This window comes from Marmota flaviventris, chromosome 10 (genome assembly GCF_047511675.1).
Source record: "Marmota flaviventris isolate mMarFla1 chromosome 10, mMarFla1.hap1, whole genome shotgun sequence".
Taxonomy (NCBI): domain Eukaryota; kingdom Metazoa; phylum Chordata; class Mammalia; order Rodentia; family Sciuridae; genus Marmota; species Marmota flaviventris.
In genome coordinates, this window is record NC_092507.1 from 105,257,303 (window position 1) to 105,281,371 (window position 24,069).

The 24,069-nt window shown below is 50.6% G+C and overlaps 1 protein-coding gene across 2 annotated transcripts in view; it reads right to left on the bottom strand.

Moving 5' to 3' along the window:
- The window catches only part of Syt6 (synaptotagmin 6), a 61,056-nt gene that overhangs the window by 26,570 nt on the left and 10,417 nt on the right, over nucleotides 1-24,069 (bottom strand). The window contains exons 2-3 of one of the 2 annotated variants that reach the window (XM_027940288.2): nucleotides 22,755-23,103; nucleotides 20,687-21,245 (exon numbers count right to left, since the gene is read on the bottom strand). In XM_027940288.2, coding sequence (XP_027796089.1) covers nucleotides 20,687-21,245; nucleotides 22,755-23,103 — 908 coding nt within the window. Of the gene's footprint in view, nucleotides 1-20,686; nucleotides 21,246-22,754; nucleotides 23,104-24,069 lie in introns of those variants that run through there. The other variant, XM_027940292.2, reaches the window with a different exon arrangement.

The following is a 24,069-nucleotide window of genomic DNA, read 5'->3' on the forward strand; positions in this document are numbered from 1 at the left end:
CTGGGGAGAGAGTGAGGCGGGTATGCATCCTTATAGGCTTCTTGGGAAAGTCAAAGGTGTCAATCATCCCCAGCCCTGTTTTGTATTTATTTAGAGACAGGTTCTCACTTAGTGCCTCACCCTTGCTGAGGCTGGCTTTGAACTCATGATCCTCCTGCCTCAGCCTCCTGAGCCACTGGGATTACAGGCAAGCAGCACCGTGCCCAGCCAAGGGTGTCAATCTTGAGATTCCTTCCCTCGGTTGGGGATCTTTAAGGACCATAGCAAGGCAATTCCAATCACATATCACTAGGACGCAAGAGGCCACAGTGATGGGTCAATTTGTCCAGTCCCGGATCCCATGCAGGACCACACTAAACAATCAACACCTCTGAAAAAACTCACTCCTATTTTTTCTCATGTTCTTTTACCCTGGAACTCAGACATTGCCACCTTGATGTCCAAGCCTATGGGGAGCCACTCTGAATGACCACGCCTTCCAGTCCTGAAGCAGGGGGCTCTGACCAATTACTAGTTTCATAGTGACTCGGGCATTGTACCAGCCTGGATAGCAAGGCGTGTCTTCAGGTGTAGGCGTACACACTGGGGTTGAGTTACACACTCTCCCGCTCCCTGGTAATCCTACCCCTTCTGCCCTTTTATGGACAGAACTTTCTAAGAACAGTGTCTCCCCAAATAAAAGCTCACTTCTGAATGTGCCTCCCTTTCTCTCGTCAGCCTCTTGTGACTTTCTCTTGCTCTCCCTTTTGGGGAGCTTGAGGCCGAGAGCCGGGGAAAGCCGTCCTGAAGCTTTTATCAAGGTAATTTGTGTCTGTGTTTTATTTTGCATCACCCCAAATTCACACAAGTGACCTTAGTTCAGCCGCCAGTGCTGGATGGGGGTGGCACAAGCCAATGACTGCTGGGGCACCTAGTCCCTTCCCTCCTAGCTAGCTTAGGCATTATGCCTTGAAATCCAGGGTTGTTTGTTTGTTTGTTTTGTTTTTCAGCAATGGGAACTGAACCTGGAATGCTCTACCACTGAGCTACGTCCTCCGTGCTTTTTTTAATCTTTATTTTGAGACACGGTCTCACTAACCTGCCAAGTCTGGCCTCGAACTTACAATCCTCTTGCTTCAGCCTTCCAAGCAGCTGGGAATACAGGCGTGCACCACCATAGTCATCAAAGCCTGTATCAGTTTTGACTCAATTTTTCTCTTCTCCAAAAGAAACTCAGAGCCCTTGGCCTTCTAAAATTTTTAGACATTTTGGTGTCCTTCATCTAGATCCATGATAAGCCGTCAACAACCAACTCTTGACTTGGGGCTCTAGTGAGAAGCTGGGGTATTGATCCTTTATACAACTAGAGGGGAGAGATCAGGCGTTAGTACAAACAGTCCCAGTGGGGCATGCACGGGGTTTGGGGTTCAAATCCCTGCCCTACTGATTTCCAGCTGTTTGACTATGAAGGTCACTGAACTTCTCTGACTCTGACCATTGGCAGTATTGTCATGCTTGAGGTGGCTCCCTATTGGGCAGGTCCTCTAAGCCCCTGATTTGGAAGCAACCACAAGGAGGGCATGGCCAGTTGCTAGTAGACAAACCAAAACTCACATGCAGCAAGCATACAATCTGGAAACCTCTCGTTCTCTTGCCATATGGATATGGGCAGTGGCCCTGCATGTGCTGAGAATGCTGTCCCATCTGCCTGCCAGATGGGCTGAGGGACCAGGTATACCCTGTGGATATCTGAGAGGAGGAAGGGGCAGCTGCCTTGGGGGTGTCCCTGGGTGGAGTGTGGGAATGAGGAATTCTCTGGGCTGGTTTCAGAGGCCAGAGCAGGCTTAGGGACCCCAGGGAAGCTATGCTGATTTGCAGGCTGCCTCTTCCTTCCCTCCCAACCCTGGGCTTCCCTCCCTATCAGACTTTCATCAGGTGGGATTGGGGAGGGGTTCTTCAAGGCCCTCTCAGTACTGAGGTTCTAGCTCAGGTGCCCAGCAACAGATGAACTTAGGGAAATGTCAAGCTGAGAGCCAAGAGAACTAGGTTAGAATGGCCGTTGTGCTGCTGACCAGCTGGATGAGGTAGGCAAGTCACTGTGCCTCCCTGAGCTGTGGTGCCCCTTCCTGCTACGTCCCGCTGACTGTCTGGTGGCAACCTGGGGCTGGCTTTAGCCATCTCTGAGATGCATTTGGACCACGCCTCACTGCGTCACCGAAGGAGAAGTAAGTCGTGTGGGAGAAGAGGAAGAAGGAGGAGGGAACGGGGCTCCAGGATCCCAAAGATGCTCAAGGAAGACTGGAGCTCTTTGCTGGGAGGTTGTTCTGCAGCAGGCCCCAGGCCTCCCTCCTCCCTCTGCTCGCCGGGGAGGAAGATGATGAAATGCCAAATTAGCTCCATTATTGTAACTCCTCCAAAAATTATAGACCGCATGTTCTGCCAGAGTTGGCTAATGTCTCCCACTGGTGAGCAGGTGACACTAATGGTTATTTCCTCCCTCCCCAGCAGTGAGTGAGGCTCAGGCTGGGAGTGGGAGGAAGGGATCCATGCAGAATTTTGAGGCTCCTCCTGCCCTGGTACCAGGACCACACAGCCCGGGAGCTGCCTGAGCTCCACAGCAGTTTCCAGATCCTTCTTTCTTTCCCTGTCTAACAGGAACTGCCTCTTTGCACTGCAGGATCCAAGAAAAGCAGCTGGCCCAGGAAGCGCCGCCTGGCCTGGAGGTGGGTCTTACTGCAGGCCACACCCCTGGCCCTCAGGCCCACTGGCCCGGGTCCTGCGGTGGCTGCTGACAGCGGCCTGCTGCTCCCTGGCTCTCCCCATGGCTCAGGCTTCTTCTCCAAGTCGTGCCCAGCTCTTCCTGCCTCCCACACAGCACTAGCATTTCCTCTCTCACCTCTTCTTGCCTCCCCCACCCCCATCTGCCTCTCCTCTCACACCAGACACAGCCATCTCCTGTCTGTGGCAGCTGAGGCGACTCCTTCTCAAGGAGGCAGAGTGGAAGTTAGCCCCTTCCCAGCGGGTCCTGCAGTGGGAAATCAGATTCCTCCACCAGGCTCGGCTCCTGGAAACCTTGACCACTGCCATCCACATGCTATGGTCCTGCCAGGTTGCCCAACGGCTCTGCTTCAGCCCATTTCCTTCCTGGAAGAAATGGTGGGAACTGGACCTGCCTGCCTAATGCCTCCAAGGAATTCCCCGAGGAGCCTCTGCTGCAGTTAGTAGTTTCAGAGTGAAGACTTCGCTGTGGTAGGCAGAGAGAGCTCAGAAATGCTCTGAGATTACAAAGGTCCCTTCTCGGCTTACAGATCAGAAAATTGAGGTTTTAAAAGGTTGTGTGGTCTTGCGATGCCAAATGGAATTTTCTGGCTCCTGCTTTACGGTGGAATCCCTTTCTCTTCCTTTACAATTCCATCTCACTTGTATACATTGAGCATTTACTAAATACAGGGCCAGGGTTCAGTGCCATAGGGGGCCTCCACAGAAACAAGCCTGGTGGGTGGCAGTGGAGAGCTGAGGGGCCTGGGCTCCCGTGGAACCCAGGAACACAGTGAGGATGAGGTTAGGGAGGACCCTGTTCTGCTGAAGATATGAGGTGACCCCCCAAAACTCATGTGTGAGACAATGCAAGAAGGTTTAGAGGAGAAACGGTTATGAGACTCTTAACCAAATCAGTGAACTAATCTCCTGAGAAGGATCAACTGAGTGGTGAGTGGGTATGGCTGGACGAGGTGGGCATTAGGGGCATGCTGTGGGAGGCTAAGCATCCTCTCTCAGCCTTGAGTCCGGGGGTGCTGGTTTGGCATTGCACGCTGTAGGCTGCACGATGCAGGTGACCTCCACCTTCGCTCGGCAAAGAAGTTTGTTCTAGCTCTGGACTTGGGTTCGACCCAATGGAATCCATGATGCCCCTTGAAACCTTATCCCCTGTCTTATTTGGTGAAGAATATTCTGTCGAAAATCCTTTGTCTCCTTTTTCCTATAAATAAAGGGCACTTGCTCTCTTCCCTTCCAGCGTGGAAGAGGACCCTTGAGGTCGCAGAGTAGTCCCACCCTCGATATGAAAATGACTTCTGTGTCCTGGGCAGCCAGCTCTTTTGAACCCAGTTTATCTCGTCAGCGCGGGTCGCTGGCGAGAGTGTGCCTTTGGTAGATATTTTGTGTCTGGTGAGTGGAATGGACTCTCTCTGCTGCCTGATCATCATGTGAGCTGCTTCCCTCCACCACACTCTTCCACCACGATGTTCTGCCTCCCCTCCAGCCCTGAGGAATGGAGCTGGCTGACTATGGACTGAGACCTCTGAAACTGTGAGCCCCCCAATAAAGCTTTCTCCTCTACTATTGTTCTGGTCAGGTCTTTTAGTCACAGCAGTGAAAAGCTGACTCAAACAGATCCTGAAAATGTTATTCAAAAGCAGGATGAGGTGGCACAAACCTGTAATCCCAGCCACTAAGGAGGCTGAGGTAGGAGGACCACAAGGCCAGCCCCAGGAACTTAGTGAGACCCTGTCTCAAAATAAAAAATCAAAAAAGGGCTGGGAATGTAGTAATGTGTCCCTGGTTTAATCTCCAGTATCAGAAGAAAAAAAAAATAATGGTGTCTCTCTCCCTGGGGCCATGAATGGTCTGGACCCGGGGCTTGGTGAGGAGAACCTGGCTAGCTGAGATCTAGTCCTATGTCACAGAAATGACACTCAGTTGCATGGTGCAAAGGAGCTACTGATGCTGCACTGAAGGGGAGGGGGGGCGATGGAGCTCTGCCAAACCTTGCACTTCTCATGCTGGAGGCAGGGTTTAGTTGAACCTATCCCCGCTACTATGGTCACTAGGGAGCCCACCTGCAGAAGAGGGATAGGTGATGACTCTAGGGCTCACCCAGTTAGGTTGTTAGTCCTCTGTGAGACTACAGGGCTCTGCAGAATTTTGTTTTGTTTTTTGGTACTAGGGATTGAACTCAGGGGCACTTGACCACTGAGCCACATCCCTAGCCCTATTTTGTATTTTATTTAGAGACAGGGTCTCACTGAATTGCTTAGTGCCTTGCTTTTGCTGAGGCTGGCTTTGAGCTCACATCCTCGTGCCTCAGCCTCCCGAGCCACTGGGATTACAGGTGTGCTCCAGAGAGTCTTCAGGATGTCTCAATCACATCATCTGAGAGGAGACCAATGGCCCTTCCCACTCCTAACATCTCAGGGAACCCAAAGCTTCACTGAGGGTAAATGGGCAGTGGCCATGTCTTCTGTGAGAGTCTGACCTGGGGCCCATCAGACCTCTGAACCTCACTGCCTGCCCCCAGCCAGCACACCTCCCGATCTTCTTCCCTCTATTCTCCACACCACATCCTTCCCTTCTTTCCAGGATTCTTCCAGAACCACTTAATCCTGGAAAATTCCAGGCCTAACCTAGCCAATGCACCAACCCCCTCTCGCAGTCCAGAGTAGATTCCTGTCCCCGTGGCATTCATATGACTTTCTAAGCAACAGACATTCTCTGGGTATTATCAAAATGTTAATCATGGTGTCCTTGGGAGAGTGGGCATTTCTTTTTCTTTTCTTTCTTTTTTTTTTTATATCTGTATTTTCTAAAATATCTAAAACAAAAGTGTAATAGTTTGCCTTGAGGCAAAGCAGGGTAAAATATATATTAGAGTGATACAGCATTTTGAAAAACTGCTCTGTTTGGGTTCTCTGCTCTATTACTTTAAAACCATGTGACTCCAGGGAATTTCCCTAGCTTTCCTCATCTATAAAATGGAAATACTGACTTCTTACTGTATTGATAAGGTTAAATGAGATAATATACTTGGAAAATTATCTATAAACACATTAGGTATTGGAGCAATAGACTGTGGCAAGAACCCAGGTAGTTCCTTGGTCTTGTTGAGATTTTATTGTGTCCTAATCACAACCCCGCAATGGAGGTTATTTTTCATATGTGACTACTGAGGAAACAGAGAGGTGATGTGATTTTTCTGGGGTCACACAACAGGGGCAGGCTTCAAGCCCTGGTCTCCTGTCTCCAAGCCCTGCCTCCCTACAGGTTTCTAGAGAGCTGGCCCTGAGTCTGTCCCAAATCCAAATGCTTTGCTGGCCTCCTGGATACTGACCCATAGCCTGGCTGAATGTGTGACCCTGAACAGTTCTATCCCTTATCAGTGTCTCAGCTTCCCCATGAGTGAGACAGAGATCACTGTCATCCTTCTTTTTCAAACACAATCCAAGGTGACACAGTTTCAAACTTATAACCATCCTTCTAGGTATTAATAAGCTGCATAGTCTTTAGAGTGCAAGATCTTCTCTTCCAAATGCAGTTTCTTATGAGAACCAAAAAGTGTCCCTCTCAGGGGGGTAGCTGGAGTCCTCTGGTGGGGGAGGAAGGAATGACGGAAAGACAGTCAAACAGAATTGGAGCAAGGTCCTCCCAGCTCCCCCGGGGTGTGCCGGATCTGGCGTGTGTGCTGTGTGCGTGAGTGCGCTCATGTACCCACACGCCTGGGACTGCCAGGGGTCTGACTCCAACTGGCTGGACTCCAGGTGGGCAGCAGGGGACGGTGCTGAGATTCTCCTTTCCTATCTCATGCAAGAGGAGAGAGTTGAGCCAGAGTGTCTCTGGTAAAGATTTCCCAAATAGGGTCGGGGGGTGGGGGATATTTTTCCTTAGGGAACACTCACTCTCTAAAGAGAGCTGGGTATCTGCCCAGGCTTGGATGGGATTTATTTAAAAAAAAAAAAAAAAAAAGCCCTGTCAGCAGGACTTGGAATTATGAAGGCATTCTCTCCTCCTTTTCCCCTGGCCTCTTTTTCTCCTCCAACCTATCAAAAAAGCCCAGAAACAGAAACAAGAACGTTAAGTCCTGGTGATTTCCTATTAAAGCCTCTGCAGAGCCCTGACCCTTCAGAATGGCCTGCCCTCCCAGGAGGCTAGGGCTCTGCACGCTCCTCACCTGAGTTTGCCTTTCTCCAGGGGCCTCTGCGTGCTCAGCCCTCGGTCATTCTGGGCCCCTTGGTTCCTGCTCTGGTGTTAATCTGACATGTTGATCCTGGTGAGGGGCCGGGCGGGGCTCCTTACAGGATCTCTCTGAGAGGACTTTCAGGAGTGACTCAGCCGGGAGACACTTTGAGACAACGTGGAGGAGGCATTTTCAAGCGAGTGCCTCAAGTCACAAAGCCAGCTCTGTCCCCAGATCCTCCAGGGAAAAGCATCTCACAGCTTTGTCAGGACACGTCACAGAGCTGCCTTCCTCTCTGGAAGTTGGACCACTCCTAGCACAGGGCCCAGTGTGTCACCTGGATGAGTCCATCGAAGGCCCTGAGGGAGTGGGCTCTGTCCGCCCCACAGGGAAGGAGCCCCAAGCCAGTGCTCCGGCAGGCCTTCCTGGGGGCAGCAAAAGGTTCCAGAGAAGGCTGACCTGGTGGGGAGCCCATCTCTCCCCATGGGTTTCCCCCCCCGTAGGGTTTCCTCCTTGGTTTTGGCTTCCCCTTCCATCCTGCCCTGCACCCTTATTCAAACATCAACGCTAGGGTGGACCCAACTCTTCCTCTAGGTTCCCCTCGCACCCCTGGACCAGCCTGGCAATGTAATTACCTCCTCTAAATACTACTGGTGACCAGGGGAATTGTACCGGGTGCCAGTCATGTAGCGGGGACACCTTCACAGGCCCCTCCCTGGTTCTTCCGGGGGAGACTCTCTGCCCATTTACGGGGAAGGGCACCCTTTCTTTCCCCACATTGGAAAGCCTGTCTCCTTCCTGAAAGAGACCCCATCCAGTCCTCCCACCTGGCTGGGGTCCCCTTGGCCTTATACTGGTAGAAAGGACAGGTTCATTCCCAGCCGGCTGGAAGAACAGGGAGGGCACGGTGGAAAGCAGCTTCCTCCTTTTCCTCTGGGGGGCAGCCCCCCCAACATTTCCCTTGAAGAGAGGCCCTCCCTGCATGTGCAGGGAAATGGCGCTTTATAGCATCACAGAATGATAATGGCCCTAGCAAATTTTAGATAAGAGAAGACAAGTGTCATTAAACACCACGATTGCCTTCTACTGAGGGTAGAGGATGGACAGACAAGACAGTCCCCACTCCACTGCCCCTGAGGAAGATGGCCAGTTATTCACCGAACACCTGGTGGCATTTGAATATGGAGGATGGGGCTAGAACTAAGCCTGGGCTGGGGCCAGAAAGAACTAAATGACCCTGAGCAATTTAAAGAGTGGCCTTGTATGTTTATTTGTTTGGTCTTGAGGTCTGGGCCTTGGGAAGGTGGAGAAGAGCCAACAGGGTAATGGAGGGGGCACTCTCTGGGGCCAGAGCCAGGGCGGTCCACTGTGCCACCAGGCAGTGGGTGCTGGTCCTAGCACATGGCCCAATGTGTCACTTAGATGAGATAAACCCCCATCTCCCATCACAACAGACCTTCGGATAGGTGCTGGGACTCACTTTGCTTGGCTTGGGGTGTGTGGCGCTGGGCTTATATCCCCTGACTGGGTCAGTGAAGGAAGAGCCTTCAGAGGCCAAGAAAATGATGACATTTTGCAAAAAGCAGAAAATGGGAGCCAGAAAGGACTGGGAACATATGAGAACACCAGGCAGGGGCAGGAATCTTGGGAGAGTCCCTCTTAGCCAGCTCTCAAGAGGTGGAACAGAGAAGGGTTTCAGAGCCCACCTCACAGAGCCAACTCACCCCCCTTTGACTCATGCCACCCTCATGCAAGGGTGGCCTGAATTGCCTCATCTGGAAACTGGAGACCTTACCAAAACCTACCCTGCGGGGCGATGGCGAGGATTACACATAAATAATGGCAAGTGCAGCCTGGCACAGGCAGCCGAGCAGCCCCTGCTGACATCTTGCTCAACCAGCAATTGTCATTCTGCACACAAACTGTCATCTGTGTTTGTTCTCTCACCCCCTCCTGGTCTCACCTCCACTCCAACCACCCCAGATGCACTCAGGCGACGGTTCTGTGTTGACAACATGGAACAGCTCCTGCAGAAACCAGTCCCCAAGTCCAGGATGTTGGTGAACTCCAAGCTGTGTCAAGTACAGACCGTCAGCAGGGAGGAACGCTAAGGTGACAGACATGGAAGTCTTCTGAGGTGACCATTGCTATTTCTCAGTCCTGCGAGACTAAGAGCAATACCACTCTGGGCTGGCTAGAGAGGGGCAGAGGCTTGAACATCTTGCCTGGCCCCCTGTCCCATGGGCTGCCACCTATTCCAATTCCCTCGTCCCAAGGCCATGTGGACTCCATGGATATCTCTCTATTCCCAGATTCTGATGCAGCCCTGGAGGGACCCTCAAGGTCTTGGGACTTTGTCCAGAAAGAAAGACATTAAATATTCATGGAGAATGAGTAGGTGTCAATTCAGACAGGAGAGGAAAATATGTCTAGAGGGGATGTCTGATGAGGATGAATGAGGGCCAGATGGGCCTGGGGTTGGCCGAGGAACTGGTGGAGAGGGGGGCTGGCTGTCACACAAAACACATTTTTCTACATTGTTGCTGACACTAAAAACCACAGAAATATGCTACTAAGTGGACAAGGTTGACCTAGAGTCTACAGCTTGCTTTGTCTCCTTCCTCCACCAAGGTATAAATATTTATGTACAATGGGGAGGTTTTGAGTGGGGGGTTGGCTGGCTTGGTGTCGAGGCCCGTGATGAATGGCCTCTCTTTCCATCTTGCTTATCCTGCTGACGTGGCTTGTTCTTTGCCTATTTCCTGTTCTAGCAGACCTCACTTATGTGGAGCAGAGGGATGTAGAGTTGGCTCTGTAAAAGTTCTTTGGCACGTCAGCCCAGGGGCTCCGTTGGCCTCTCCTAAATAAGACGGAGGGGTAGATGTGCGCCACCCAAAATGAAAGCAGTGGCAGTGAATGTCGGGGTCCCTGGGAGGACACGGGGAGGAATAAGGGAGTAAGTAAAAACAAAGCAGGACAGAAGAACACCCTCTAAAAGCCTAGAGCCAAAGCAGGCAGTACAAAGGGCACTGACTGGGACTCATGGGACCCAGGTCCAAGGTCCAAGTTTGCATCAAATCACTGAGCCACCTGGGCAAGCTGTGTGACTTCTCTGCTCTTAACTCACTCATCTGTGGCAGGTAAAAATGTTGGACCTGATCATCTTTGAGGCCTGTTCTACCTCTGACCTTCTTCAGGTCCATGAAAACATGGATTCATAGCATTTGAGTCCAAGAACAATAGAAGCTCCTCAGGAAGGACCCAAATGCTCCCAAGTCAGTTACTATTCTGGTCACAGTTACCCCCCATGACCCTAGTCTCTCTGAATTGCTGCTGATCTAGGGAATTCAGGGCATTCCCTCCCCCACCCCCCCCAATGAATCCTGGAGTTGAAATGTCCGTGACAGTGTCCAGAGGGGATATTGGGCTATTGCATCCCTTGGGACCAAATAATTTCTCTCCAGGAGAAAATGTCACTGCGAGTTATCAGGTGATGGAAGCCACAGACAGGTGCATGTGCTCTTGGCAGCGAGACGGGGGAAACACAGAAAGCGCACCCAGGCTGGAGCATAGATTCTCGTTGATGCATGAGCTTGTTGCCTAATGATTTCATTCATTCTCTTGTAAGGGAAAGATTAGATATTTACGCCATAGAGAGGCACCGCGGGAGAAAGAAAGAGGGCACACTGGGCTGGGGGCAGGGCAGAGTGCACTTGCCCTGCCCGCTCCACCATGGCCAGCTGTGAGGGGAGGGGGAGGGGAGCCAGTGCTGGGGTCCAGATGTCAGTGGGAGCCACGTTCAGCAACGAGCAGCTCCCACAGGCAGTGGAGCTGTCTGAATGCTAAGGGACTCATCAAGGCAGAGTGGAGCTGTCTCCACTGTTCTGAGCCTCTGGCTGTTGTGCGGCCACTTCCTCTGAAGCTGAAGGGAAGGACCTATTGAGAAAGGCCAAGTTTAGAAACGACTTAAATAAGAACACCTACGGCCAGTGGAGTGGTTATCGAGCAACTCTGCTTCAGGCCAGGTCAGAGCCCTGTCTGGACCAATTAGCCTTGTTTTCCAACCCCACATGGGAAACATTTAACCCTATGTGCCCAAGGATAGTTACTGTCCCAAATGGCCCAAGTGAGGAGGTGTGGGTGCGTGGGTGCACATCCATGGCTCGGCAGGAGGAAGAGGTCAGGAACGTGGAAACCCTTGCCTGTGGTGGGCACTCTGCTCTGGGAGTTGTGGCCCATCTTCTGAACCCACCCACCGTGGCAGGGGGACCCTGGTGAAGGCTGCACATATGATGGAGCTTGGCTCCCACATCTCATCTCTTTCTCTTTCTGGATTTTCAGAAACCCTTTTCTAGAAAAGGATTTCTTGGTCCCTTGGGCAGTCCCAGAAAAGTCAAGGTCCAGTTGGCTTTAGGAACTGGGGCTGGATGCAATGAGCCACTTTTCCAGGACCTGAGCTCTGAGTTGCCAGGGGTGGAAGGAATACATGGTGGGGAGAGAGAGGGGTGCTGGAGGAAAGAAAAGCAATTCAGAGAATAATGAGGATAATGAGGCCAGGCCCGAGGGAGTAGGGGGGGTAAATGAGCATCCAGCTAAGGCAATCGGCAGCCATCAGCTCCCGCTGAGCAGCAAGTAAACAAGGGGGAGTTGGAGTCCCATCCGTGACAGGGAGGCTTCTTCTGATTTTGATGGTGGTGGGGAGCTAGGGGCTGGGTCTAGAGGGCCTCCGCCAGGCCTTGCTGGGTTGCTCAAAGAGCAGAGCTGGGCAGAGCTGGCCATCTGCATGCATTATTCAGTATGCTCTGGGTACAGGGCTGGGCCCTGGAGAGCAGTCTCCACAGCTCAGGGTTGGCCGCCCAGCCAGCTTTGCTCCCTGGGCACCTCCTGGGGCTTCCATTGACCCTGATTTCTCCTGCAGGCCTCTTTTGGAAAACTCTCTCTTTGCTTCAATTCTGGTATGGTCCTTCATGGGAGTCCAGGCACTTGGGAATTTAAAGTAGAATTCTAGGGATATTGAGGTCTTGCTGCAAAATCCACATGGAATGGGATATCTTGGCCTGAGTGGCTGTGACTGTGCTGGGGGTGCCCACTGTCCCTGTCCCAACCTTCTCCCCGGGGAATGGCCCATTCTTAGAAATGCCCTGTTGGGCATTTCTGCGAAGTCAACCTTCCTAGACCTTTCTGTCTTGACTCAAAAGGCTGCCCCCTCCAGACTCTAGACTCTACATCCAGCTTCCTGCTTAACATCTCCACCTGGATGTCCAAAAGGTAGCTGAAATATAGCATGTCCAAATCTGAGCTCCTGATCTTCCTCCCCAAATGGGTTCTCTAGGTTTTTCTTTTCTTTTCTTTTGGTATGAAGGATCGTACTCAGGGGCTCTTAACCACTGAGGTACATCCCCAGCCCTTTTTTGTATTTTATTTAGAGACAGGGTCTCACAGAGTTTCTTAGGGCCTCACAAAGTTGCCGAGGCTGACTTTGAACTCGCAATCCTCCTTCCTCAGCCTACCAAGCTGCAGGGATGACAGGCGTGCACCACTGCACCCGGTTCAATTTTCTAACCCAATGAACACCCATTCCATCTTGAGCTGCTCAGGCTAAAAATCTTGATGCTTTTTCTCTTTCCCTGTACCTTAGGCCCTATCTTCAATCTGTCAGCAAATCCTCCTGATTCTACTTTCAAAATATATTCCAGAAATCCGCCGCATCTCATACCTCTACCAGCATCTCTATTCCAGTCGCTCCCAGCTGAGTTCCTGCCTGTGAGTTCATTCCTCACTTGCCAGCTCGAGAGAGCTTTTTAAAGTTTTGGCTCTTCAGAGCCTTACAAACTCTCCTGCTCCCTTTCCCTTCTCACTTCATCTGTTACTCTCTCTCTCCTCCTCCACCCTTTTTGGCTTCAGCCATGCAGGTCCCCTGACTGGTCTTTGAACATCCAAGTGTCCTCCCACCTCCGGGTCTTTGCCTTTGTCTTTCTCTCTGCCTGGACCTCTGACGGCTCTCTACTCCCCGTCTTTCAGGTCTGCTCAATGGCTCCCTCTCAGGATGTCTTTTTGATTTCCCTGTTTTACCTGCCATCCTCCTTTCAACCCACTTTCTCTGACCCCAACACTCCCCCATCACACTTTCCTGCTTTCTTTTCTCCACGTCATCCATCTCTCTAGATGCCCTGCTGATGATCTGACTTACTTACTCGCCTCCCCCCACGAGAGCAGAAGCTCCATTTGAGCAAGGGCCCTGCTTCCTGCCTCGTCCCCAGCGCCCGGGCTGTGCTCGGTACCTAGAAGATGCTCAGAGAGCTCATTGTCAAATGAGTAGTTCTGGATTGTCACTTCCTTAACTCTCTCAGTTCCCTTTCCTCTTGGACTTCCTTCTGCTTGGTACTCTATGCTGGCCACCCCTCTTCCTCCCTCTTCCTGACCGTGGGTGTTCCTCCGAGCTCAGCTCTTGTTCCTGAATTCTCCTCCTGCCATCTGTATGCCCCAACCCACTCACTCCCTCTCCCAGCTTTAGTAGTCACCTCTATCTCCCCTTATTCCTTCTAATGTGATTTAAATGATTGTGTTCCTTTGATGATATTTTTGCTTGCTCTGAAAATTCTGTTCAAGCGGAAGCTTCTTGAGAGCAAGGACTACGTATTGTGTCCCTTCGAAACCCAATTGCTCTAGGACCTGAGGGTGTTCTCTGAGGGTGCATGGAAGACATCATGCTTCCCTCTTGCTTCCCCCCTGGTCAGGAAAGACCTGGGAGCCTGAGGTCTGAACTGGGCTCTTTAAAGGCACAGCACCAGCTGCTGGTCATTGACAGCATCTGGGAGGCCTCATCCCAGGGTGATTCAGTGAGTCACAGTGCATCAATTAGCCGGTTCTTCGTCTCCGCTTGAAAACTCTTTCATGGCCACTCCTGGATCTCACTTGACTTATGTGGGTGTGAAAAGAGGAATAAGGTGAAAGGGCAATTTCTTTCCAGGAGGTCTCCCTCCCTTTAGCATGATGGGGCAGTGAGGACCCGACTGTCCCCTGGACAACAGAGCCACTTTCCCACCTTGCCCATCAGACTGTGAGGCTGTGAAGACAGGACTGAAGTTGAAGACACTCTGTTCCCAGCCTGGTGCCTGGTACACAGTGATTACCTGGCAAGCAGTTTCTACACAATGAAAAGAAATCCAATGTTATTTGATAGAGGTGCTCTCTAGATCCTTCTCCTAGACCAAAGAAAATAGAGAAACATATTTCCCTATCTCTGTTCCCCATGTTTCTCTCTCTCTCTCTCTCTCTCTCTCTCTCTCTCTCTCTCTCTCTCTCTCCTTCACTGCCATTAAATCCTGCCCAAACACTTTCCTTCTCTAGAAACTTCTCCAGACCAATCTCATCTGACTGTTTCTTTTCTCCATTTCTTCTAAACACTCTGCACAGGGTATGGAGTACAGTCACTCGCGTAACTGTGTTATAAGCACTTTGAATCCGTCTGCCTGAAAGCGTGTACTCCATGTCTGAGGGGCCCAGAGGTCACTGAGCGTATTATACAGTTCCTATTAGCCTGGGCCCTCCGCGATGGGGCTCTTTCTTTTCTGCTCTTTTCATAGCTTGGCCCACCGTTCTGTATCCAACAAGTGTTCAGTGATGCAACTGACCAGTACATAGTTGGCATTCAATAAATGTTTGTTAAGAGAGAGGATTGAATGTTAAACCCAAGATGCACACGGGAGGAATGCTGGGAAAAAGGTAAAGGAATACCAGTGTCAGCAGAAATGCAGGTTCCTAAAATGACCCGATTTTGAGACAGATGAGGGAAGTTAACCAGCCACAAGGAAAACCCAAACGTTCTTCTGAACCCCTTGATGAACTGCACAATTTCAGTATCTATTTTCTGTCCCAAGAGCAAAGTAACCATGCTGCCCTCTGGCCATGCAAGGGTCTGTTGAAGACCTGGGTTCAAATTTTGTCTCTACAGCTCTCTGATGATGCTGGCTATGTCACTTAACCTTGAACCTTCATTTCCGTATTTACATATAAGGGACAATTGTAAGGGTTTGGTGAGGATGAAACCTGATAAAGAGCATGCCCTTGGCACCTAGTAGGAGCTTAGTAAGTAATGACCCACATATTCCTGGCACATGGGGGATCTGAAAGGAGGCAGGTGGGAGGGAACTGAGCTCCAGTGTAGGACTGCCTCAGGGGGAAAGAAAGCAAGTTTGTCGGTGGGGACTCCCTTATGGGCAGAAACTTCTGGAGGACACTCCCCAAGGGCTTCAGGAGAGGACTGATTCACCAACACTGAAGGGGGGAGAGGGTATGGCTAGAAATTCTGCCCACTGACCTATCAAGAACTTTTCAGTGGGACAAGCTGAGGGAAGGTAAGAATCTCAGAACTTGGGAGATAGTTTAATAGGGAGGGAACTGCAGCCCCGAGAGGGGAAATCACTTTTCTAAGGTCACATAGAGAATGCAGGTCCTAAGCTAAGCTAAGAAATAAAACAAGAACACAGTAGTCCTCCTTTATCTGTGGTTTCCCTTTCTGTGGTTTCAGCTACTCACAGTCAACCACAGTCTGAAAATATTAAATGGAAAATTCCAGAAATGAACAATTCATAAGTTTCAAGTTGCATGCCAGTTAGAGTAGCCTGGTGATATCTTGCTGTCCAACTCCAGCGTATCCACACTTTATACACTATCCACCCGTTAGTGACTTAGTAGCTATCTTGGTTATCAGATAGACTGGTGTGGAACTGCAGTGCTTGTGTCTAAGTAAACCCTATTTTACTTAATAATGGCCACAAGCCCAAGAGTTCTGATGCTGTTGATTTTATCACAGTATATTGTTATTGTTCTATTTTACCATTGTTGTTAAGAGTCCTGTGCCTAATTTGTAAATTTAACTTTCTCATAGGTATATATATATTTACAGGGGGGAAAAACATAGTATATATAGTGTTGCGTACTCTCCAAGGTTTCAGGCATCCATTGGAGATCTCCAAATGTACCCCTTTGCATAAGGGGTGACTACTGAGATACTATCTAACAACCAGGTAGTCTGAACTGACAAGGAAAGTCAGGCCTGAGAGTGGTAGAGAAGGGACCCATAGGCTGAGCCAGCAGGAAAGCACTGGGAGAACAGGGCTCAGCAGGCCCCCTGGTCACCCCAGGTGGATTGTATATTACATTTTATGTACCCCATATAATCCACTGGTCTAGATACCATTATCATCTCCATTTCATTGATGCTGAAACTAAGGCACAGTTCAGATAATATCCTGGGGTCTCAAACATAGACAACATAAAAGCTAGAATGCAGGGCAGGTGTGTCTTGCACCAAAGACTGGGCTCTTTCTGCACTGTTCTGCTCATTCCCAGACCAGAAGCTATTTCACCACCCAGGGCTTCTCATCCTCCCTGCAGACCCTGAGTCTAGACTCTCAGGAAGTATACAGAGCACTTTGCCATGCCCACCAACCCCTACCCTACACACACACACACACACACATACATGTGCACGCACTCATGCACCTTCTAACCTGGGGTGGGGGGCATGGCAAGGCAGGAAGCTGGCCGAGTCCATTAGCACCACCAAGCACAACACATATTTATGGCACCAATTACAGCCTTCACCTCCTGCCGCAGCGAAGGCACAGGAACGGTGACAGGAATAGTTGTGTGCACTGGGGTCTGAGGCCTCTGTAGCAATAACTACAAGATTACAGAGGTGTTAGCAAATCCCAGTGACGGCAGCTCTATTATAATGATAAATCTGCAGCTTTATATATAAATAATGAGATGGGGGCAGAAGTGGTGGGGGAGGGGAAGAGCAGGGTGATGTTAGCCAGTCAAGGCTCTGGTTGAAGAGACAGTGGCACCTTTCTGGAAACGTCCAGGTCACACCACCAGGCAGGAGAGAGTGCGGCAGCTTCAGGGCAACTCTGCGCAGGGCTGGAACGAGCACCATGGATTCACTTATTTCCTTCCTAAGATGAGTGTCTTGATTCAGTGGAAGACCACAGGCCTCCAATCTGATCGCACCAGCAGACCCTGCTTGCCTGCTTTTCACCCGCTGTCGGGTTTTGTATATTAATTAAGTGCTAGGCTGCCTGGGCTTCCCTCCAGAACAGCCTGAAGGTGGGGAGGCCAGGGTTCCTCCCTTGTGGCTTCAGATCTGCAATTAACAAAGAGCTAGACAACTCCTCACATGGTTACTTCCCTGATCCCAGCCTTGACGCTCAAAAATGTTCAGTGGCTGACAGAAACAAGACCAATGCAACTTCATACCAACGCCAGTACCAGGGCAGCGACCTGCCTGGATCCACATGCCGGGCTGAAGCTGGCTCTTGTGGCACTCATGAACCACAGAGCAGCCTCCTGAGGCCCGATTCTCACAGTGCCTCTCCTGGTTAGCTTGTGGGTCCTCTGTGTTGGTCCAGATTACCTGATCTTTGGCTAATCTCTACCTAGCTAGTCTCTTTGCCACCCCGGGCCATCCCGTGCCTCTGAAGAGATGCACAGGCAGGTTCCCTCCCCGCCAAGCCTTGCTCTACCCATTTGCAAAATACTACTGAGCCGCTCCTCCAGGAAGCTTCCCCAGGGTGACTCCACCCGAGTCCAGCTGCTTCTTCCTGATCCTCTTCTTGGACAGCATTTTAACTGAACTAAGTGAGTCAGCAGTCATTCAACAAGAGTGTGCTGAGTTCTTAGGCTCAGAGGACATACAAGAGAGAGCCAGAGCCATGCCTGAATCCTCCACGGGGACTCAGGTCTCCAAGACAGAGTATGATGGGGGTATATCCTTGGGACACAGAGGATATACATAAGAGAGGTGGTGAGTGCAGGAGGCTACAGAGAGACTTTAAAAGGTGGAATGGTGTGGGCTGGTCGGAGGTGGGGGATAGGTTGGCCTAACAGCGCCCTTGTGAGAAGAGGCAAGAGGCAGGAATGATGGGCATGTTGAGGACCAGGCTGACTGAGGTAGAGAGCTGCCATTCAGAGCTCAGGTCCAAAGTATAGCTCCAGGGACACAACCAGGTCCACAGGAGATATAGGAGCCCACTTTCTGTTGCATCCATCTGCCCCCACAGCACTGGCTACAGGATTTCATACATATTTAGTGCTCACATCATTCCTAGTGACTGTGACTTGGGTCTCCCTGGTTCCAAAATAATTAAATTTTCACACTCTGCACCACAAAGCAGGTAAAAGTACCAGTGTATTAGTATCCTTTTCCCCAACTCTGCTGGAGTCCTCGCCTGCCAGAGTTTGAGCCTATTCCTAAGGACAGTGCTGATGGGGCTGCAGGCAGGAGGGCCCAGGGGACTCACCTCAGGAGGAATCTCCAGCTCAGACAGACTGCAAGCAAGTGTGAGCCTGGTCCCCAGCTCTGCAGCTCTGCAAATGGCTTGGCCTGGACTCAGCTCCTGACTGGAATGCATCCCTTTCTTCTTGGCCTATGGGGTTATTTATACTCATCTTTCTCTACCCATTATAATCCCCTCACCTGGGAGAACTCCCCAGGCTGTCATTACTCCTGGGGCTCTTGGAACCCCACATAATACACACACAGTATCTGCTGGTTTGCTCTGCCAGCTACCCAACGCACGTTACCTGTCTATAATTAAATTCCCGCGGGTCAAAGAGGCTGTCTTCTATCACAGCCCCTCCTTCACCTCCTCAGGACCTCAAATGGTCTCAGGACGAGGTCTCTAATGACACTGGCTGGGGAGGATGAGGTGGTGAAGATATGTCCAGTGCCCTTTAGGTGATCTGTCTTTTTCTGAAGCTGGGCTGGGGAAGTGGGTTTGGGACAGTGACAAGGTTCCAGAATGCAGGAAGTTAGGTCCGTGATTGCACATGGACTGCCTACTCCAGGACGAAGTTGGTACTCCTGTCTGGAGCAGGGAATAAGAAGGTGGGGACTCTGGCCGGGGTCAGAGGAGGCTCCTTGGAAGGTTGAGCAGAGACAGCTCCGCAGCCCCTGGACCTCACAGCCCTGGACATGGCCTCAGTGTGGGAAAATCGAGTTACTCTTCACCTGTCCAGTCACCATAATGAAGCTGCCACCTTAGGAGACACGAGGGAGGAGCGGCACCAGATGTAGACTTCAAAGTGATTCATGTTGCTCCTGGGCCTGGGCAGGCGAACAGCCACTGTTCAGCCAGCCCCATCTTCCGACCCGTCTGGCTGGCTCCTTGTGTGGGATATCATTTCAGTAAAGCTTACGTGGGGGATGCACAGGGACATTCGGTTGGACTGGTCAAAGTCAGCCCTGACTATGAGAATGGAGTGTCCCCAGAGATCCTTCCTGGGGCGGAAGTGGAGTCCGCCACCCTATCTCTCAGAACCAATCAAGATTTGTGCCCTTGATCAATGACAGCAGGAACTGATTTTTCCAGCCTTCCTCCTTACAAATTCAACAAAGATATCGAGTAAGGACTGTCCAAAGGCAGGGTCTGCAGACAGAGTACAGTCAGCCCTCTAACTCAGATATGGCTCACCCAGGGAGACCCTCAACCAGGCAGAACTCAAGACATTACATATGAAGCCATGGGAGCTTGGCAAACATGCGCCTGCTCTCAGCCACCCAGGTGGGCTCTGGGGGACATGTATTAGCTACACCCTCAGGACATGGTACACAGCCTTATCAGCTCAGGGGACTGGAACATGCCATCCACACCAACTAGGGGCTCTGGGTATGCCCTCTCTAGTTCTCTGTGCAAAGTTTGTCCTCTGTGCTTTTAAAAACCAACTTGAACCTCAACTTTTTGAGACCTTCCCTAGTCAGTTCCACTTGATTGTGAACAGCCCAGTGTCCACTCTAACACGTGGATTAGCTAACTGCCCCATCTCCCAGACCACACTGAGAGGATAATGCCGAAGACAAGGGACTGCTGTGTGTAGTCATTAGTGTTGTTCGTTAGATAGATGGTACGATTGCTTTGCTCCTACCATTTTTATAGTAAGAGTTGCCATATGAGGTTGGTACTGTGGCACATGCCTGTAATCCCAGTGACTCAGGAGATTGAGGCAGGAGGATTGCAAGTTCAAGGCCAGCCCAGGCAATTTATAGAGACCCTGAGCAACTTAGTGAGATCAGGTGTCAAATTTAAAAAAAAAGAAAGATAAGAAAAGGACTAGAGATGTAGCCAGAGGTACAGCACCCCTGGGTTCAATCCCCAATACAGTTTAAAGTGAAAAAAAAAGGGAGGGGGTTCTAAGTCTTGCTTTGGCTAATGACATATGCCACAGCTAATGGCATTTGCCATATCCTCTTCCTCCTGACGTTTAACTGTGGGAACACACATTGAGATGGAGCCTGGGTTGGCTTGGGTTCCTGAGTAAACTGGGTAGGGCCCTCAGCCAAACTGCAGAGTATATGTAATATGAATGAGAAATAAAAGCTGGTAGTCTTAAATCACAAAATCCTGGGATTGTTTGTTGCCACTGTATAACCTGGCTCATCCCGACTGATAACAACTTGTTCTTGATTGCCTGTTCCCAGTTTCTAATATACATCAGTAGCCTCAGTAGATGTTGCTGGGTGATTCAGTCCACAGGACTGGCCCAATTCTTACCTTTGATCAAGGAGACATGTACAGTTTTATAGATGGAAAACCTGAGGCTTAGCAAGTAGACAGAACCATCTCAGAACACACAATCGGAACCAAAAGATAAAAACTCCCTTCCCTTCCCACCTCATGGTAGCTCTTCTATCCCCCACCCCACCCAACCCAGAACTGTGAATCCACAATAGCCAAGGAACAGTGCTCTACTCACACTGGTGGCATACTGGATGTCCTTCCAGATGGAGGTTTCCCGGGACAGGTCGGAGGCCTCAAAGAGGTTGTCCAGGATGACCTCCCCAATCATGTCATGGCGGGAAAAGCGGTCGAAGTCAAAGACACTGAGATGCAGCTTACGGTCAGCCAGCTCCTCGTAGGGGACAGGGAAGTGGAAGTTCTCATCAAAGGTGGGGTTCAGGGTCTTGCGGTGCACCCGGGTCTGCAGCTTGCATTTACGGTCAGGCAGGAGGTAGATCTTGACATAAGGGTCAGAGCTTCCACAAAAGTCCTTGGCAGGGAGGTCAAAGGCCTTCAGGATGCGCACGATCAGGGTCTCACTCTCGTAGTCGTAGCGTAGGCTAAAGTTGATCTTCCCACAGCTCTTTGCGGCCTCGGACTTGGCTTCTTCGCCGTCCACTGACTTCTGCTTGTAGAGCTCAGGCTTGATGCGGCCGATGCTGGTGGGCTGTTCCGCCGCGGGTGGCAGCTCATTGCCATAGTCTACGCTGGAGACGTGCATCTGCCTTGGCAGGTGGCGCTTGAAGGACGTGTGCCTGGCGGAGGGGGCAGAAGAGTGTGTCAGGGCTCAGGAGGAGGGGATTCTGACAGACCCAACTGTGTTGGCCCTGGCCCATCCTACCCCTGTGGCTCACCTTTCCTCCCTCTTGCCAATCCCACTTCCCCCTGCACACACTCTGTGCACAAGGTTGGCTGCGAGCATTTCGTGTCTTAATGTATGTAAAGCAGTTGGAATGGAGCCTGGTGTACAGCAAGCTCAATGAACGTTAGTTATTGTTATCGTAATCATTTTCCCTGCTTTTCTGTCATCTGCTTTCTAAGTTTCTCTCCTAACTAGGCATAACTCTGGTTCCTCCATGAAGCCATGACCCCACCTTAGGACCTCTCCTCCTCCTCCTCCTCATGATCCTCATCACCAGCAACACCACTTACGATTTACCATAGAGCAGGCAGTGGAGGGGTTAAAAGTATAGGCAGATTGCATGGGTTAATTTTGGCTCTGCTGCTTTTCTAGCTATGTGACTTTGGGCAAGTTATTTAACCTCTCTGTGCTATAAAAATAAGGATAATAAAAGTAGCAATCATTTAGGATTGCTGTAAGGGTGAAATAGATTAACATATAAAATGCTTAGGACAGGACCAGGTGTAATAATCAATATATATATTAGCTCTCATTAATATCACATGGATTCTTTAATGGACATCTCACAACAAACTTGGAAGAGTCCTTAGCCCTATTTTACAATTGGGGAAAGTGAGGTTTAGGGAAGGCGGCCAACTTGCCCGAGGCCATATGACAAACTCTGTCCCTGTGATTGCTAGCGCTGTCATTCCTGCCCTTCCAGTCTGAAGACCAGACTCCCTTTTCTTTTGGTTGGTCCCTGGGAGCCTGGAGAGACATTACAGGGGCTCAGGAATCCACCAGAGCACTAAATTTGTGTAAATACAATTTCTTGTACATGTATGCACCACATCTTTTAAAAATGTTTTCTGAATTTAGAGTAGATTTTTAATCACTGTCTGTTGTCGGTATTGTTTTGAATTAAAGGATGTCTTGTGTACAATTGCTGTCATGCAAGGAGCTCTGGAGGGTTTTAAAAGAATCTTCATTCTCAAAATGTTGGCTTTTGCTTTTACTCCCATGCACTGTAGATGTAGCTATGGGGCTTCATTGACATGTCTTCACACACCATGAATGTTTATGCCTCTGGACCTTTGTATATTCTCTTCCCCCCTGCCTAAAGTTTTTCCTTCTCTTCAAACTCCCAACACCCCGCTACTCCACTCTTATTCTCCCCACATCCACAACCATCCCAAGTGTGCACCCCACCCACAGCACTCCACCTTAACGTTTCCCTTTAGTGACACCTTTCCTGCCGTCCACATCTTCCTTGCATGGACCACGCCCTTTGATTTATTCTTTAGTCAAAGGACACTTGCTATTATTCCTGGTCTCTGATCTTCACAGGCTGGAATCTCATTAATGCATCAAAAAAAGGAAGTTGGCCATGTGAGGCTTAGAAAAGGAGGGGTGGCCCCTTCACCTGGTGGATGATGCTGGCTCTGTGGTCTGTCGCTGCAGCCGGGTGTGACGCATGATGTGCTCCTTAACTGACATTTGCACCTCCGCCGGGATATCTGGAGACGTGTGGCTGATCTTCACGGCCGCCTCCAGGAAGCCCAGGGTGCTGGGGTCCTTCAGCTTGTCCGCCATGTTGCCTCTGGAGCTGGGACTCTGGAGGGCCTCCAAAGGAGGGTTAGCAGCAGAGGGACTGGAGGCCTCCTTGTTCCTCCAGGGCATCCAGCACAGCTTCCAAAAGAGAAAGAGAAAAACTGCCACCAGGGCCACGCCACACACAATAACTACCAAGACGAGGAGGCTGACAGAGGTGCCTGCCCTCGGCACGAGCCGGGCAGGGAGGGACAGAGACAGACAGGAGAGCAGGTGACAGTGTTGGAAGGGGGGGGGGGCAGCACACAGAAGGGACAAAGACGGAAGAAGAGAAAAGAATGGTCATGAGAAAAGCTGCCAAGTCTGAGGGAGAGACGGTCTTAGGGTTGACTCCCGATGGTCCATTTTGTGAAATATCTGCAGCCTTATGTTCACCTCCGTCTGGTTTCTACAGGGTTATCCCCACCCCCCACCCTCCACCAGCTTGGGAGCACCTGGCTGCCTCCTCTACTGCCTACTGACATGTGCACCGGGAAGGCAAAGTGATTTAAATGGCAGTCTAAGCAAATGTGCAAATTCGTGAAGCGTGCATGTTTAGATGCTGTTGGAATTTCTATTAGAGATGTTACTAAGGGCAGACTTTTAACAGTGATTTTTTGTATACAGATCTCTTCCCCAGCTGGCTGTGAAGCCCTGTGGGGTAGGGGTGGAGGCTAGCTAACTCACCCTCCCCTCTTCTTTGTCCCACCCCCATTAGGCCCAAGGCTGGAGCTCATTGTGTTGACTTCAGGGAAATGGGGTCGAGCCTCATCTCCTTGAAGGCAGAGATTGGCTTCTTCTTCCTGCAGCCCTGCATGCAGGAGGCCCCCATGAATACTCGTGTTGACTTAGAATCTGATCTATACAGTATGTCAAAGCTAACCTCAAAATACAAATGATTCTGATAGCCCTCCTTCTCCATTTCTATGGCTCTTTGAGAGCTTTGCTGTAAAGCTGGTATTTTTAGGCACGGTGGTTGATTTGGAGGTGGACACCCACTGCCCCATGCCCAGCCCACTCCTGAACCAAGAGATGTCCATTATCTCAGGAGAGCTGTAGCGGGGTGCCTGCCTTTGTGAGAAATCACTCAGCAGACCTCTCATCCACTTCCCTCCCCAAACCTGGGAATGAAGCTCTGAACCTCAGGC